The 18,692-nt window shown below is 47.0% G+C and overlaps 1 protein-coding gene across 1 annotated transcript in view; it reads left to right on the top strand.

Moving 5' to 3' along the window:
- Positions 1–244: 244 nt before the first annotated feature.
- Positions 245–18,692, top strand: part of LOC146869055 (proteasome subunit beta type-7-like) — a 50,618-nt gene continuing 32,170 nt past the window's right edge. The window contains exon 1 of the mRNA XM_085647137.1: positions 245–1,199. Coding sequence (XP_085503263.1) covers positions 1,135–1,199 — 65 coding nt within the window. The 5' untranslated portion in view covers positions 245–1,134. The remainder of the gene's footprint in view (positions 1,200–18,692) is intronic.

The following is an 18,692-nucleotide window of genomic DNA, read 5'->3' as shown; positions in this document are numbered from 1 at the left end:
AAAAGCCTGCGCTGGAGGAGGTGCGGTGCCACAGCAGTCACACACGAGAGCCTCTGATTTAGGGGGGGCGGGCGGGCAGAAATATGGGCTGGCCTGGCCCCGCAGGTCCCCCGCTGCGGCCCTGGGTGTGAGGGGAGAGAGTGGCGACCTGCTCTGCAAGTTTAACAAGGCAGAATAAAATCCCCTTTGGGCGGGGAGGGCCGTTGGGCGGGCAGGGCCCTGGAGCTCATCCAAAAAGACGCGTGACTTCAAACCGAAAGTGAAAGAGACAACACAGAAGCGGGGGGAGAGCGGGGAGTCAGCAGTCGACGCCAAAGGAAGCAGAGACACGAAAGAGAGAGAGTGAGAGACCAGGGGAAGAGACAAACGGAGAGAGACCGAGCAAGAGATCAAGGGAAGAGACAAGAGGGAGAGACACAGCCGCAGAAGAGGCTGATAGACAGAGACTAGCGCACGGAGGATGGGGAAAGACATAGAGACACCAGGTGAAGTAAGAGAAGGAGAAGAAACAGGCGGGGAGAGACCGGTCAAGGGAACAGGGGAAGAGGAAGAGACGAATCCTGACAAGAAAGAGGCTGACAGAGAAAGACTAGTGCAAGTAGACTGAGGAAAGACAGAGACCAGGTGAAGAAAGAGAAAGCGAAGAGCCAGCCGAAGGGAGACCGACCCAGAGAACAAAAGAAGAGACAGAGAAAGAGAGAGAGATAAACAGGAGCCTACGGAGAAGCTAAAAAAAGAGAGGCAAACTAAATAAGACGGAGAAGAGACAGCATTCAAGAAAAGAAAGTTAAGGGAAGAGATAGACGAAGGGAGAACTGTGCAGACACTGACGGAGACTGGCATAAGACTAACGAAGAGAGACAGGTGAAAGGTATATAATAAGAATAGTCAAAGACACAGAGGATGAGATACTAAGAGATGAGCCAGAGAAAACCAGACAAAAGACAAGCTATAAGAAGAGACAAACGAAGAGACATCTGGCAGAGAATGAGAGGGAAACATTATTAAGAGAAAGACGGAGACAGATCAGGGTGGAGACGGGAAGTCGACGAAACATCGCTGTAGGCACCAAGTAACCCGGTTGTCGGCTTGTCCAGTCCGTGAAATCTGCTGACGGAGGCTCGTGCGTCCACCATGCTCGCCTTGGGGGTCTCACTCACGCCCCCCGCTGGTGGCTTCAGCTTCGAGAACTGCCTCAGGTGAGACCCCCCTAGTACCGAGCTGGGCAGAACTGAGTAGATTTACGTCCTTAAAATGGTGGTTGCCTGCGGCCTTAGGAGCAAGTGACATCCACCATTGCCTGAGGGAGGGACTCACCAGGCTCAGGAACAAGACCCTCTCCTGTGAGGGTTGGAGGATTCAAACCCCTCACCGGAGAGTCCTAAGAGACTTCATGATAAACCAGGGCGGGGAGGGCCGGTGTCCCCTGCAAACCACGGACTTTGCCCGTGCCTCTGAATAAGGGTGACCCTCCCTGGTCGCTTCGAGGCCTCCCCATTAGGATCCGTGGTTTATAATGCTGCACACCGACCACCCCAAAAACCTCTGCCCCATGTCAGCATCATCCATAAGAAACTGTTTGTAACCAGGGCTGTCTCGCACTGTTTTGGCGCCATACTTAAAGAGTGTGTTTTTTTTCGGCAACACACCAATTTGTGTGTGTGGGACTCTCCCTATAATGCAATGCACCCTAAAATACGTACACAGAGAGGCGGAAGAGAGTAACTTCTTGATTGGTGTTGGGGGGGGGGGGGCATTCTTACCGTCTGGGTCTAGTTTGCAGTACACCTACACAGGATCTCACGTGTTTCCGAGTCTGCATGTCGATTTACTGCAGGGACACAACCCCCCCCCCCCCACAGCCACAATGGTTCCCTTGCACTTACCTCCTCCATCATGTAATGTCCGACTCAAATCAGGCTGGGGGAAGCAGGGTGCAGGTTATGTGAAGGGAAAGAAACCCCCTTGAAAGCGGGGTACAGCCACGGGTAAGTACACATGAACATTAATCTCTCTCGCTCTCTCTCCCCCTCCCTCCTCCCCCCCCCCCCAACAGCTAGTCCTCCTGCACCCTCTCCCTTCCTGCAAGCAGGGCTGACCTTTACTGAAATAGCGCCTGGGGGTGGTGCCAAATAATTTGGCATCCTCACTACTGCTTACTTATGCCTACTGGTCCAGGGCCGGACTGGGAACCGAAACCGGCCGGCTGCGGAGGCGGGTAGGGGGTGGGGGGGGATAGGGGGAGGGGGAATGCTAGTGTAATACTTTGTGCTGCTTTTGTTGCAGGGGGCCGACATTGCAAAACTGGCCCCGGTAGCAAAAACATCCCCCAGGGGTCTAAAACCGGCCCACCGGTGAAACGCACGGTGCCTGCTACGGCCAGTCCGGCCCTGCCTTCTGCCCCCTCCTGGGGCCAGGGACTCTCCAGCCATCCCTGGCCTGGTCTTTTCTTTCAATCTGACTCCAGGTGAAACCCTTCTCATTGCAGTCAGCCCTGAGGACTCGGCGCCAGGTGTTTCTGGGCTTTCCTCTTTTCCTTTTCCCTTGAGGGTTCCAGGTCAGGGCTTGCCTAGTGGTGTTTGATGCGGGTTTGCGGAGGGCGTGACCTATCCAGCCTCAATGCTGCAGATGAGTGAAATGAGGCCACAATAGGCCCCCTTTTGTGTTCATCGGTCAGTTTGAGGACCCCTTCGTTGGGCCCAGCTCGCCCATGGCAAAGGCTGGCCCGGCCTGAAAGTATGGGCTCAAAAGTGTCGTCTCTTTGAACATACCAAGCTTTAACTGAACCATCACCTTTGTAACGAGGAAGATAGAACGCAGTGTAATGGAATTACCACTCAGCAAATAAAACATACATTTCTCATTTACTTCGTCGTTGCAGACATTTCACAGTAATGCATACCAAGGCATTCAGAGTAATGCATGGTCAACCAACACCTGGGAGGAACAAAAGAGAAAAAGATGTAAAACAAATGCTGCTCTGGGGGGATTTATTCAAGTGTTTCCACCACTGATTTATAATGAAGGCCCCCGGTTTTATGGTATTTATGTTTTTTAACATTTCCGTCTGTATTTATCCATATTTATTTTTGGGCCATTTTATCCATATTTATTTTGTGTTTTCTCTATAAATGTAGTTGTAAAACTGTACATTTCCATATTTATTTAGCTGATAAAACACACGCTCATACTTTGATGCCTGTCGTGATTTCAGTATCTAAACTGACAAATATTGCTTAACAATATATCAACTATATATTAGCATTATACCACAAATGTACATTGACATATGCCATTATTTAAAGAAATGTCATCCTGTGTTTTAATTTCCCATGCTGTCCATCTGCTCAGCTGTTAGGCTACAATTCAATAAAGACAGCTCGGAAAGTCACTTAAAAGAAACATTATTTTCTGTATTTATCCACTTTTAAAAATAAATGCAGACAGAAAACATATCGTTTTCTGTCTGTATCAGTAAAAATTCATAAAAACGCAAAACAAGGAGCCTTAATTTTAATGCTATTTTTACTCCAAACTCACCATAATCCTTTCCATCATTGAATTTATAGTGCACGTGCAAACGTAGAAGGAACCGCCCAAGTCGCTGCCTTGCACATTTCCAAAAAAGATGGCCGCTGAACCCCCCACCCAGGAAGCTGACATCCCCCAGGCTGATCTTCCCTGTGCAAACCCAGGACAGGTTGACCCTTTCTCTTTGTAAGCAAGAGAGAACGTGGATTTCACCCATCGATTCAGAGATTGTAGTCTGGAAGAGAAGTAGATTGTTGCTTCTTTGATTTGGAGGGGAAAATTTCCTCCTTTTTATTAGACATAAAAATGGGACTATGAAAAACCCTGCTGGAGATGTTTGCGCAATACATGATGAGGTAATACCAGATTTCACTGCTGCTCCCAGTATTTTTTACTGGTATGGACATAAAAATACGGTAAAATACTGGCACGGTGGCAATCCTAGGGGAGGGTCCTGTTCACATGTGGTGATCTAGGTTTTCCCTCTCTTGAAGGCCCCTAATGGCCCACAGGGATGGCAGCTAGAGTGGTGGCTTGATATGCATTGCCTACACACACACCAGGAGCTGGTGAGACGGCCGCTCCCCAGTGGCCCCGGTGCGTCTCGCAATGTCTGACTTCATGACACGGAGAGCCTTGGGGAGTCTGCATGAAGCTGCTTGACAAGGCCTAATACTTGGCGGTCCAGCCCTTGACTGCTTGGATCCAGTCCGTGCCTGGCCTACCACGGCCTCTCTCGGGTGGTATTAGCTGGCTCCGAACCATGTTTGGCTTGTCATGGCAGTGACCCCACTGGCCAGGCCTGGCTCCAGGGTTCTCAATCTGGGAGGGCCATGAAAACACCTGGGCGGGCTATCAAGATGCATGAGGGAAGCAGGCAAGAAACAACAAAGGCCTACTGGATACGCGGACGGAGGTCATTGCTGCACTCTGTATATAAAATACCCTCCCACATAAAACCAGTAACTACTTGATGTTGGAGTTATTACAAGAATTAGAATTTTGGGTTGCTTATCAAAATCTTTGGCCAATCTTCAAACAGGCTTTCTTCAATGGCATATCACACAAAACCTTAGCCCTGTCTATGGTTGCAAATATGTTAATGCCGGGGAACAACTGTATGCTCGCTTCATTGACATCGAAACGACATTTGTTGGAGTTGATAGGGACATATTGCGGATTAAATTTATTAGCTGCAGGCTTCCATACTGTCTGTTGCAAGCTGTCCAGCAGCTTTAAGTCAGATCCTTGGTTCAAATAAAGCTTAGCAGCGTCTCCACTTTTCCCCCCCAGGATCGATATTAATAAGGGGGTGCACCATGGCCGTGACCTCAGCCCTCTCTTGTTCAGCCTCTATGTGGCAGACGTCTGGGCTGCTTTGGCTATTATAGATCTCGAGCATCAAAAAGGGAATGGAGCTTGACACCAATATTACAGTACGCAGCGGACACAATCACACTGAACAGAATTAGCGTCAGCCTGCGTCATCAATCAAGCGCCCTCCATATATACAGCAAAAACAAGACCGCACTAAAAACAGCAAACACAGAGGGTTTAGTGTTTGGCGGAAAGGTCAAGAAAGCAGGGCAGTGGTGTATGACTCGTCAAGCAGTTGCCAAATTACCAGCCTACAGACACCTTGCTTTGGTTAAACGAAAAGGACAGTTGTCATGACCATTGCTAACCCTGAAAACGCATTCTTACATAGGTGTGGTACGGATGTTGTACTCACCTCGCAGGCCCAACAGAAAAGGCGATGCTAGATGCAGCAAGGGCCATGTGTCTGTGCACCTTGGCCTCTGCTGCAGAGGCGCATACAGGGAAACTCTCACAGAGATCAGTTTGGCTTGTTCAGAACATTGTTCAGGGTACCTAACTCCTCCTAGTATGAGCAAGCTAGCATGGAGTTTAGTCTAACCAAGTGCATCCTGGGAATGAAGCTTTGTCCTGATTTACACCAGAGAGAGCGACATTAAAATCTCTGCTTCTGTCGGGGTTGCTCGGCTTAAGGGCTTCCCCCACATTCCCACAGTTTATATTCATACTTATATGCTAATTATCCCCGGGCTAAATTTTAATTATGCTGGAGTAATCAGAGTAAATTCTGTAATATCGTGTCACTATTCTGATGCAAAATGACTGAAAATGACACAATTAACATTGCTCATATAATTTTTAATAAATTGTGGCAAAAATGCTTATTGCAAGAGCACAGGAACAGAAAGCGAGTAGCAGCTGGCAGCTGCTGCTGTGCGTGTTCTGTTGTAATTAGAACTATTCTCTGAGAGCAAAGTGTATCCTCAGGTCCATTATGGACATGAGAGTGAATTTTGTGCTGAGAAAAATGTGCTAAATGCAGGGTTATCCTTTTGCGTAATCGCACACAATTTTGCTATAATTTTGCTGCAGCATACACTAGTTAGGCCCACCATGATACGAACATCATTGGATATGCAGGAGGTATGGAAAATTGGATTGCTGCATGGAGACAATCTACTTGACTGTAGGAGATAACCATCTTGGGTAATGTCCCCCTGATTTTTGCCCTATCTGTTTTGCAGGCTTTAGAACTCTGTGCACTCTAGCAGAGCTAACCAGTAGTAACATACCTGTGCTCCCCGAAAACATTGTTAAATTGGCTTTTTGCTAAATGGAACATTTAATTTGCCTATAAGCCCCTAGTATATGGTTTAAAGTGCACCAGGACCTGGAAGTAAAATGCTGTTTGTGGACTGCAGCACCTATTGTGACATCCACTACAGTGGCAGGGAAAACATGCCTTCAGGCGTACCTGGTGTAGCCTGACTGTTCCTACACGGGGTTGCTTGACTGCTAAAATGCAACCTGTTAAAGTCACCCTTTTTGACAGGAGAAATCCTTCCTAGTAAATAATAATTAGTTAGCCCTATATGGGCATTGTAGCTCAAAATGCAGCGTGCATGGTGTTTAAAAGTAGGACATGTAGAAATTTTAAGTTGAGATGTCCTTACAGTGACTAACACGCAAACGCTATTTTCACTGTAGGATGCCTGGCTGGCCTGCACAGAAACACTGGGAAGCGATATTACATATTCATTTTGCTATCCACAATTAGGGACCAGCTAGAACAATGATTGAACAACCAGTTTATTGAAACCCAATACAATGGTAAAGTCGCATGTTTAATAAATGTTGAGGAAAGTTACTTTTTTCCTGTCTGAAGCTTTAAGAGGGTAATTTTCATCAGCTCTCCAGCAGTAATTGAGTGAGTGATTAGCCCTGATGAGTTGTGAAAACTGCTCCTAGAGCAGAGACAAAGGCTTGAGTGTGGGGAGGTGTTTTTGTTCCTCTGAGAGGAAGACTAGTTGATGTGTGATCAGGAACTTAATTTACATCAAAGGGGTCTACCCTGTCGCATGCAAATGTTAGTTGATGCCAGGAAAGGCCCCCAGCCCTTGTCCTCCCAGTCAGGAAGGCACCAAACGCAGTGGGCAGTGAGTTGTCCCCTGAGCTGGTTAAGAGTGACCACAAAGGAGAGGACTGTTCATTACCCTGGCTGCACTTCTGGGTGAGCACACAGGCTTTGCACAGGGGATAAGGGTTTTCCCATTGTGTACTGTAGCAGTGAGACACACTGGAATTGTTTGCAGTAGGGCAAACGGGAACTGCTGCAAAAGTGGGTAGGGTTACCACCAGGAACTTTTATCCATTGATTTGAGAAGGACCAAGAGTCTGTGAGATGGTGGCCTCTGCTGGAATGAGTCTTGACACTTCGTTGTGTCTACCTGGACATCTCCTACCAGCTCTGAGAACCTAGGACTTGTAAGTTTTTGACCTTAAAGACCTCCAGACGACCAGGGCAAACCACCCCAACCTATTCGTCCAAGGCACAGCCTTGCTGGGCTAAGAAATTAGGATTCTCCCACTAAGAGTTTCTCCGCAGTAGCAAATATGATTCAGTGGGCTCTCGTGAGAAGTAATGCGGCCTTATGCGATCCACGGTCTAATACAGCCTGCTGCCTGGCCCCACTGAAGGATTCCGAGCTCTAAAAAAGAGAGTAAGTCTGAGGAAAGAAATCTTGATTAGGTGAAATTGTTAAAAGTATTCAGTAGGTTAGAGGATATCCCTGTGCGCGAATTTCAAATTTTCCCAATCTGAGCATTTTCCACCGAAACCAACGGCTTCAGTGGAACATAGACCAATGCCTAACTGACTTTGTGAAGAATTCTTCAGATACCGCCTGCTACCTTGCCGTGCTGAAGGAGTTTGACTTCCATTTTTAAGACTAAATCCCAAGGTAAAACCTCCGACCATGTCGAACCACGTTGGCTTAGCAAATTCGTACTCGATCGCGGTCAGCCTGACATTTCACCTAGGTCCCGGTCTACCACGACCATTGACTAGAATTGTCGTTTGCATTTTCATATGCTATTTTGCCTCAAATCTTTAAAAAATCAAATCTGGTTCTCCGGATTTGATTTTTGATTATTTTAGTGTCATTTTATTAACTATAATGTTGTCTATTTTTCTAATTCGGTTTGGGATTTTTATTGCTTGATGATTTGACTTTATTACTGTTTTGGTAGTGAATAAATATTTTACACTTTGTCCTAAATTAAGCCTGCTCTCTCTGGACTTAAGCTCCAGGGGGTCGAGCTCAACCTAATTGAGTGACTTCAGTGGTTCACCCTGACAAAAATTGTGATTGTTCCTTGTGGTGAGTAGTCACTCACCTTAAATAAATAATCTAAATTCTTACAGTTATTCTGTACATCATTACAAAAATCAATTTGACACACAATTCGGCACACAGAGATTAAGAGACTGATTTAAATCTTGCTTTCTTACTGCCGTCCCACTGCGGCGGTGGTCCCAAGTACTCCGTCAATTTGACAGTGGCCCGCCCGCCGTATTTAGATTTTGTGGCAATAGACATGAGACCGGTGCGGTGGCGGTCTTATCAGCTGGCTAGCAGTACTCCATTGCCATCAGGCCGGCGGGATTGCGCCGAGCTGATTTAGATGTTCCCATTGAGCTGGTGATGTCCTGGTGGCGGAGTCTTGATGTATTGAGGCAATGGTAGCGTGGAGACAGGTAAGTACTACTTATTTACATCTCAGCACACATATATGTTGTGTATATTTCAATATGTACATGTAGGTAAAGTGTACTAATCATTGTTTTTACATATAGCATTGCACACGCCAATGAGTGTACATGCACACCCACCACAAAGCATATCTTAGAATCTGGCGACAAAGGGTTGGCTGAACGTCGTGGTCAAGTAGCAGCAGGACAGGGAGGACCTGGATAACGGCGTTAAAAATGGAATCGGTGGTCTGGCCCCGAGAAAAATTGTATTTTTCACCTTTTTTTCTTTGTTTCCCCAAACCCGGGCTTGGAGGTTTCTCCACTACAGTTGCCTCCCGGAAAGACACTTTGTGATCTGGACGGAGGAAATCTCGGCGGAACTTCCTCCAACAGCTGTTTCAGTCGCTGACGTCGTCCGTGCAGGAGACAGATCCTGGCGGAGTCGGCGGGACTGTGGCAATCTTCCCTCCAATGCGCAGCCAACATCTGAGTCGGGCAGGCGGACTGCCAAGGCGGCAAGTGGGAAGACCGCAAAAAATCGACTGCGAGACCAGTCCCGCCAAGATCTAAATCAGACCCTTAGTGATTTGGCCCGAATCACACTTTGTTGAGTCTAGCGCCAAGGCCGGGATTCAGGCGAATCAGTTTTCACAGGAATCTGATCTTCTTCACTTATGTCAGAGTTCATAAATCCATGCATCAAACCTACCAATTTCTCACCTTTTGTGGTGCCAGGGAATGCTAACGATTGAGATGTTTAATACAATGCGGACAAATAACATTGATGAGAACAAAAGATGATTTATAGTTAGGAGGGAGATAGGTTCCTCTTGGTAAATATTTGGTGAAATCAGTAAATGATGCATTGTGATGGATAATGGGCAAGAAACGCAGATTAAAACAATAGAAATTAAACGCCATTTTACATGAGATTCAGTGTCTCTCAAAGGTACGGTTCGTTTAAAGCTCTTGCCGCAATGACAGTTTTCATAGAGAGGTACGGTTTTAGAAAAAGGCACAAAAGGGAGATTTAAAGCATCTTGCTGCCTTTGTAAGGGGGCAAAGGATGGGGCAGACAAAGTCACATGGCAAACACCAAAATAAGTATTCTTTGGCATGTGATTGACTCTGACCCAGCCCTATCAACCTTTCAGAGACGATAACTGTTTCATCATTAAACAGTCGTGGCTAGGTTGCCACCCTGCTGTATTGTTTCTGGCCTAGGGTGCATTTTTATGCAACTGGGAAAATGAAGTTAGACTGCATTTTTCTATTTCATGACAAAGTTAAAACAGCACAGTCATGAACAAACCACTTCAAAGGTGTTTTACAGTTTTCTATACTATTCCTAAGCGATGTTTAATCCAAACAGGGGAGAACTACCAGGTTAAAAAGAATACAAACACTAACAACGCAAGAGGACGAAAATACGTACCGTCCCTCACCGCTACTGGTTACAGCACAGAAGCAATTTTGTTTTTAACTGTCTCTGGATCCATGAGGGTGCAGTTACATTTGAGCACTTACACAGAACACAAACCTTCTTCTACATCTGCGAAGATTTACTACCCTAGAAGACCTTATCTTAAGCCCTGATGAAGTTTACACCAGTTGGACGAAACACGTTGGCTGTTTGGCTGTTGTTTTGTGACCAAGAAGAATAAAGAACACTTTATATAATACCTACAGTGGACAGACACCATTATTTCTGGTGCAGGTGGTGCTTTCCACGTTTGTGTTAAGGTGTCATTGGTCTTGGAGACTGCGCCTTGGAAACGGCAGGAGCAGTGGAGATGCACACCGTGTGAGCTATAACACTCACAATTTTGGGACTCTTTTGGGGTAATAAGTGGTCTGGAGGTGCGTCACAATCACACAGTTATGTGTTTGTCTGGTTTGCTGTTTCAAGGTTTTGAGTGTAAAAAAGAATACAGAGAAGTTTACACATTACATGCAGGCACCAGCTTAGGGCCTTTCAAGAATCTCCTTAAGGAAAGAAATTGCCATTTTTCTCAGAAAACAAGTAACCTTTTCAATTGGTAGTTTACCGGTCAAGGTCTTGACCCGGGAGAAAGTTTCCCTGGCGGATATTGAGAGTGTCCCGTCCTCGTGGGCAAATAAAGAAAACCTTGAATATGTTGCAGCAAAAAAGTGCTTTTCCCTCAGCTCTCATGTGAGTGAGATGCTAGGCACAGAGGACAGGAGCAGGCACATGTCAAACATTGAAAAAGAAACACAAACGGACACTCTTCTGCATGGGCCTTGTTAACTTCGGTTAACTTCGGTTTATATAGCGCCAACTCACCTACAGGTCTCTAGGCGAAGTCTACTGGGTTCCCTTGGGTGGGCCTGGCCACCTGTCTCTCCTCTAGAGCTGGGCCTATTGCTGGCCACATACGCTACTCTTCTACCTCTGGCAAATTAGCTCTCAACCCCCTCAACAGTCTGGAAACAAATCTCTCTCTTTCTCTTTCTCTTTCTCTTTCTCTCTCTCTCTCTCTCTTGCGCTCTCTCTCTCTCTCGCGCTCTCTCCCTCTCTTTCTCTTTCTCTCTAACTCCCTCCGGCCAATGTACATTCCAACAGCCAATCAGACTCCGGCCATTCAATGTCAATCATCCAGCACTTCATTTTGCATCATTCCTTCCGGTACAATGTCAGTTTCTGTAAAGCCTAAAAACACATGGCTTGCCTCGTGCTCAGCTGCTAGGGCACATGCTGCAGTCAACACCTTTCCTTTATACACACTTCCACATACCAGCAGGGATGATGGGCTTACACAGTTAACTAATAAGTATTTACATCTGACCCCAGTCCGTTAGCGGTGCCATTGAGTGAGTCCAGAGGCCGTTTAGTTTGTGTTGTGATCTAGACAGTGTCTTTTATCTGCAATGCACATTCTGTGTATGGACTCTCTTCTGCTCCCAATTTTGCCTCTGTGTAGAACTTGCAGGAATTCTTTAGAAAGGGGGAGGTTGTTTGTAAGATGGTTACTGTCAAATTTCCGTGCTTTATTATTTTCTATATTTTCTTAAATTACCATCAACTGTACTGGTCGTTCCGTACAAGTGTAAATGACTCATGTTTTTGGCAGCCTAACGCTGGTGTCTTGTTGTTGGCGGCCACCGCAAGAAAGGGTGGTGGGATGGGTGGATGGAACGCGGGAGGGGGAGCGCGTGGGGGGTATCACACAGGCGTGGGTTAGTAATAATATATTAAAAAAAAGAACTTACCTAAAGCCGCCGGCTGCCTCCCGTGTCGTGACTCCTGTCCTCTTCGTGGTCCCAGTAGCGCCTGGGACAGACTCCCATCCAATCCTCGTGCTGCAGTGCAGAGATTGGCCTATGCAGGCTGGAAAGACGCTCCGCTCAGACCAGGGAGGCTGTGGGGTTTCTCCAGCCCAGCTCTTCCATGCAGCCGGGCTGGAGAAACCTAAGTACGCATTTGTGTTTGGCCGGCCGGAGGCACATAGCACTCCTCCTCCCATGCCTCGACTCCGTCCCTTTTATTTTTCATTTGCTGGCTCTGAGCCAGGCAGTGGGGCAATGCTCCTCCGCCATTGCAGAGGAGCCGCCGCTGTAAAACAGGACTCCCCAAAACGCTGAAGAAGTTCTAAATATTGTGCAAATGGCTGCAGTAAATGATAGTCCATCATGGCCATTCCTGCAATATATGTGGACATGTTATAAAACATACTGGCTCATTAGTTACTGAAAATGAGGAACAGACTCAAAAAGTCAGGGCTGGGGGGAGGGAAAGCTGGAATTTCAGCTCAGCTTTTCTCATATCACAGTCTAAAATGTACAAACTTGTTGTGCCCTCCCCCATATGTACACTATACCTGGACGTAATTCGCGGAGTTTTGCTATGCGGAACTCTGCGAAGTTACAAAAGTTCAGCGAGTGGCTGAGTGCAGTGCGAACTGCAGTTTGTGCTGGTACTCCTGCTGCTTGGGTAGAAATTCTACCCGAGCGGCAGCTCGCGAACTTACCGTTCAGGATCGCAAACTTACCATTTGCGATCGCGAGCGGGGAAAAAACGCCGCTATACATCGCGAAGCAGAGTTTTCTGCACTCCGCAAGCTCCGCGGAGTGCAGAAAACTCCGCGAACGGAGCGCAGTTCACCGCCCAGGCCTAAAGTACACTAAGTATTACATTTCTGTCCTTCCGAAATAAGGAGTTCTCAGTATTACAAATGCAAAAGAAGCAGGCACCTATCTTCTGAAAACTGACTGCTCCGTAATTGTTCTACGGTTTTGGAAAAATCTAAAAAGATGACTTCTGCAAAAAGGATAACTTAATGTTCTTGTAAAAAAAAAGTAGATTAAAGTCAGTAATGGCAATTTTAATTTCAGGAATGAAGTTGTCATATTTTATTTTCATATTAATAGTACTAATGTTATTTATTTATTTTTTTTAAATAAGGTAATCACATTTTGTTTTAATGACAATAATATGGGTTTACGAAATTTTTGTGAGCCCGGCTGAAGACAAAGAGCCAAAGGCAGCTTTTTCCAGGCCTGGGCAGTAAACACGGACACAGCCTTGCCCCCTAGGCATAATTCACAAAACTTTGGAATGGCAATTTGGCCAGCAGAAGACCATCATGGAAGTCTGGGGGGCAGAAGACCACCATGGAAGTCTGGAGGGCAGAAGACCCCCATGGAAGTCTGGAGGACAGAAGACCACCATGGAAGTGTCTGGAGGGCAGAAGACCACCATGGAAGTCTGGAGGGCAGAAGACCACCATGGAAGTCTGGAGGGCAGAAGACCACCATGGCAGTCTGGAGGGCAGAAGACCATCATGGAAGTCTGGGGGGCAGAAGACCACCATGGAAGTCTGGGGGGCAGAAGACCACCATGGAAGTCTGGAGGGCAGAAGACCACCATGGAAGTCTGGAGGGCAGAAGACCACCATGGAAGTCTGGGGGGCAGAAGACCACCATGGAAGTCTGGAGGGCAGAAGACCACCATGGAAGTCTGGAGGGCAGAAGACCACCATGGAAGTGTGGAGGGCAGAAGACCATCATGGAAGTCTGGGGGGCAGAAGACCACCATGGAAGTCTGGGGGGCAGAAGACCACCATGGAAGTCTGGAGGGCAGAAGACCACCATGGAAGTCTGGGGGGCAGAAGACCACCATGGAAGTCTGGAGGGCAGAAGACCACCATGGAAGTCTGGAGGGCAGAAGACCACCATGGAAGTGTGGAGGGACAGTATATTTGTAACATATCTGAGACATATGAGCCCCGCGTTGCGTGATATAGAGCTTTGTGGGCATCTCCCCTTCAAAGGCAGCCAATGAAACTGTCTAATAGGAGGCAACACTGTCATATTTTCTCTTAACAGAGATCTGTCTGGCTGCTGCATTCTGTATAGGTTTTAACCTCCTGGTAAGGTACTCGGTGAGCCCGATTTATAGGGCATTTCAGTAATCCAGTCTATTAAGGGCCAAGGTTTGCCCCAGCAATTGTCTGGAATACTGTGGATCACCTTCCTAAGTTGTCTCAAGAGTAGGAAACAAGTTGAAATGAATTTGTTAATATGCAGCTGCCACTTTAGAGTTGTTTCACAGAATGAAAAATGCTTATTTAATGAATTTGATATCGTTTTAATGTATTGTATCTGTTATGGCTGTGTCCAGCATGTTGTCAAATAGAATTCGTAAGTTCCTGGACGAAGTTGCGGGTGCCGGGCATTCACCCAAAGAATGAGGCCACCACTCATGGGACCAGATGGAGGGATTCCCAAAAATGAGAACTTCTGCCTGATCAGAATGAAAGCAGAGATAGTTGTGATTCTTCCAGCTGGCCAGTTTAACTATGCAGCGCCTGAACTGCGCCTGAAATAGTGAAATGTCGCCTTCCATGCGGATAGCAGTTGTTGACCAGAGCTTGCCCGTTTCTAACCCTGGTGTCAGGGCCACAAGGACAGAAGGAGGACAAGAAAGCAAGCAAAGCTCCAGGAGCCCTGCTATGGGGTCAGGGGCCTGCCCTGTGATGCTGTAGGAAGTGAAAGGGTGTGTGATGTCACTTCCGCCATCAGGGGCATTTTGATGAACTGATGTCTGTGAAGATGAATTGATTTAGGGGTCACCGGGTGGTAGAGAGGCAGGACAGTGTTCCTCCTCCTCCCCAGCCAGTGGCGTCTGCGTCAGTCATCTGTGCTGCCCGTGCCAAGAAACGGCTTGATTGTCGCATATCTCCCTGTTGGAAAGTCTGCTTCTTCTCGGCGCTTGGCCTGCATTACATAAATACCAAAACTATGTAATGAAACAGCATCCATGGTCCAAATCACCTCCATGGTCCGGGAAGCGGTAAAGAGGCGCCTAGATGTTCCAGAAAAAAGGATTTACAGCTCACTGGCATGAAACACGCCATGGCAACCTTATTGCAGGGGTCTTGGTACCTCAATCGCAGTGCTATGTAAAGGGTCTGGAGCATATTTACTCATTTTTGTCACAATGCAGGGCAGCATTGCATGAAAGGGGTACAACAGAAATGCACCCTATCAACTAAGAGATTTCTGCTATCTCCTAGCGCTGGCGCACTGTGTGCAGCATAGCGCCAACATAGGCACCCCTGCACCATACTGCAAGGGTGTCTGCGTTACAGGCAGGATTGTTTTTGTGTAGGAAGAGACACTAAGGTGCAGATTTATTTAAAAGCGCAACACATTACAGCGCTGAGTTGCGCAAGCGCTAGAAGGCACCACAGAGCTCTATTCATTAAAACTTCGGCTGCTGCTCACTGCTCCTGTGCTGGTGCACAGACTGCAGCCGCTCACCATGCGCAGCCTTTGCACCATGGTGCAGAGAGAGAAACTTCTCTTCCAGTGCAAAAGTGCGTGCCTAGACACATTTATAAACAATTCAGACATTGTACTATATGCAGCACACCTACAATGTGTGGAATATTTGATGAAAACAAAACATGGGCCGCATTAAACATCTGGCGCATTTTCCTTCATTGCGCCAGGTGCACCTTTAAAAATGTGCTCCCGGCACAATGAAGGAAACTGCGCAGCATTATGGGGAATGCGCTGCCCCCTTCATCCACTCCAGAGGCCTGTAATCACGGGGCGCACTGACAGAACACAACCTTTTAGTTGGCGCACTATCAGTGCGCCTCCTGACGGCTTCACTGCCTCTGCGCCCATATCAGTAATACAACGCGGGCGCAGAAGCAAAGGGATTCCCTCATTTGCATGGGGCACGCCCTCATGCAAATTTGGGAACGTCCCTTTGAAGATAGCGCTGGCACTTTATGTGCGCCAGCGCTATTGGTATTACAGTAGAGGCCGCACAAGCGTCTGAAGCCCCTTCTGTAATACCAAAGTGCACCGGATGTGCAAATAGGGCTCAAACACCTTTTGCGCCGCCGGAGCACTTTATGTCATATGCCCCCAGGTCTTCATATTAGCACCTGCTTCAAAGAGGGGTTTTGACACAAAGCCCGGTCTTCCTAGATTATTAGCTCAAAAACTATGGGTACTTGCACAAATCTGCCCACATTTTCCCCAAGAAATGCTCCTGTGACGCGATGCAAAGCAGAACAAAGTGCTATTTGTGCTGAGGGAAGGGCACCTTTCCAGGCCAAAATAACTTTCATGCTGCAATTAAAAGCAATGCCCATTCCAGCTACCAGACAGTTGCAACAAGCCATTCTCCTTCGTTCTTTTACTCACAAAGCAGAGTTTCGCCCATAGACCCCCGAATCAGACTGCACCGCTCCGGATTTATTATTAACCGTCAGTAATAACTGCCTGCCACATTAAAAAAATGCCAAACGGGGGGATTTTCAAGAGCACAAAATAGTAAAATAGCTAGACACAAAACAGTAAAATAAAAGCTGCCTCACATTCGTTCCTAAAAGTGAGCAAAAGAAAATTTAAAATACATCTAGCCCTTGGTGGTAAATGTTATTTGCATGCAGGTGAAAATCGCCAAATGTTTGACAGCCCAATAGAGAGCAGGAGGTGGAGGTTGGGCGAAAAGTGATCTTGATAAGAGTATTCCTGTTTTTTCTCCTTCTCAATGGCCACAGTCAAAAGAACATTCCTTGCAATAGGGCCAGTCAGTAGCATGTGTGAGATGAGCCGACGCCTATGGCGTAGACAGTAGACCTTTAGAGGGGCGTAGGAGCAGCCTAAAGCAGTCTTCTTCAGCCGTGGTTCCAAAGGAGGGTTCATGTGCACATTTTTGCATTTTGACTGCTTTTCTACTCATGGCTCTCCTTTCTCTTGCCCCCAAAACCTCCATATTTTATAGGTCTGGGCGGTGATCTCCGCTCCGTTTACGGAGTTTGCAGAGTTTTCTGCACTCGGTGGAGCTCACGGTATGCAGAAAACTGTAGTGAGATGGAGTTTTTCCCCGCTCGTGCTCGCCACTGTCAGTTGGCGTGCGCAAGCTGCCACTCGGGTAGAATTTCTACCCTAGTGGCAGGAAGATCTGCGCTAACGCTTGTGGAACTACGCAGACTTTTTCACGTGGAACTCCGCAAACTCCGCCGAGGCCTAATATTATACTCCATTACCCCTCTCCTTTTCTTCAACAAACAGACAGTTAAAGAGAACGAATGGGAGAGTCACCAAATTTGGTGTCACATGAGGCACTCTCTGAGCAAAGGGCAGCTTTGCCATTTAATCATTTATGTGGCGGCACAATAATTCTGATTTTAATCCGGAGAAACAGTGGCAGTATAAATTGCCCAAATGCAGATATAGCAGATAGAACAGGACCAAAATCCCAGTAGTGCCTGGATCGCCTTGTAATATCACCCATTATAACAGGTAATTACATTACACTGGCTGGAACTAGTTGAAGAAAGCAGCAATTTGGCGCCATTTTCTGTTCGTATTTTTTAATTGACCAATCTAAGATTAGAAATGCCACTTAGATTGGTAAAAAAAAGTGAGCTAACAGACTACGAAAAAAATTAAACTTACATTTTTAGGTCTCACCTAGCGTTGCAGTGCGCATGCAGTGCTCGCTCTGCGAGCCTTCTTGTAATCAAGCCAATTTCAGAAGTGGACTCTAGGCTCCGCCCCTTCTTTCCATTGGCTTGCGTCATCGTGCATGCTAAACCCTGGCTTTCCATTGTCAGTGAGGCTTTTTAGTCCTTCCTTGTTACCGCCCTGTCTCCTTTTGGCCCCGCCCACCCAGACGGGATCTTTTACTTGTGGTTAGACTGTCTCCTTCAATTAGTTGGTAGGCACTTTCTTTTTGTCATTCGTTCACGAAACGCGATGCTGCAACGCTATGCCCTCAAAATTGTATGTTTTTGTTATTTCTTAAATGAGCGGGGCGCCCACTAGGGACACCACGCTCCATATAGTTATATTTTTGCGGTGTCCACTTCAGGGACACCGCACTCATCCCAGCAGCCTGAATTTGATGCAGTGCGACGCCTCATCACAGCGGCCTGTGGTTTATTGCACTGAGAAGCTTCATCTCAGAGGCCGCCATTTTACGTCATGAGAAACCTCATCATAGATGCCTGCATTAAATGTAACAAGAAGCCTATCGGATGTGCCTGCATTTAATAGGTGTGGCTGCCTGACCAGAGAAGCCTGTATTTAATGTCCAGAGAAGGCACATCAGAGATGCCTCTGTGTACTACATACGTATAGGAGCATTACCACAGAGGTCACACGCAGAGCGCGTGAGGCGTAAAAACACCTATCGCAGAAGCCGCTACGATTAGAAGGGTTATTGACAGAGCCGCTTGACCGATCGGGATAATCGATGATGCCGATGCTCACCCCGGGCGGGAGGCTCACAGACACTGCTTGTGCTCTGCCGCAGCCTGCGGGACTGCAGAGGGGGACAGAATTACATTTAGGCTTGTTGGGCCCGCAACGTGACCGCGTGACTGTAATCAATTAGGGACATTCCACGGACCCAGGCATTAAACACCGAGCGGCTCTGTGAAAAAATAAATGTGGGTTCGACGATGCAGGGTGTTATAGAACAAGCAGACGTTTGAGAATGTATCCCAGCACAAAAAGTAATTTCCAACCAAGCGCCAGGTTTTTCAGCCTTTTATGCACCCCCCTAAAAAAAAATAAACATAGATACGTTCTCAAGAACGAC

This window comes from Triturus cristatus, chromosome 1_1 (assembly GCF_964204655.1).
Source record: "Triturus cristatus chromosome 1_1, aTriCri1.1, whole genome shotgun sequence".
NCBI classification, from domain to species: domain Eukaryota; kingdom Metazoa; phylum Chordata; class Amphibia; order Caudata; family Salamandridae; genus Triturus; species Triturus cristatus.
Note: the sequence above shows the minus strand (reverse complement) of the source record. Positions and strands in the feature narration are given on the sequence as shown.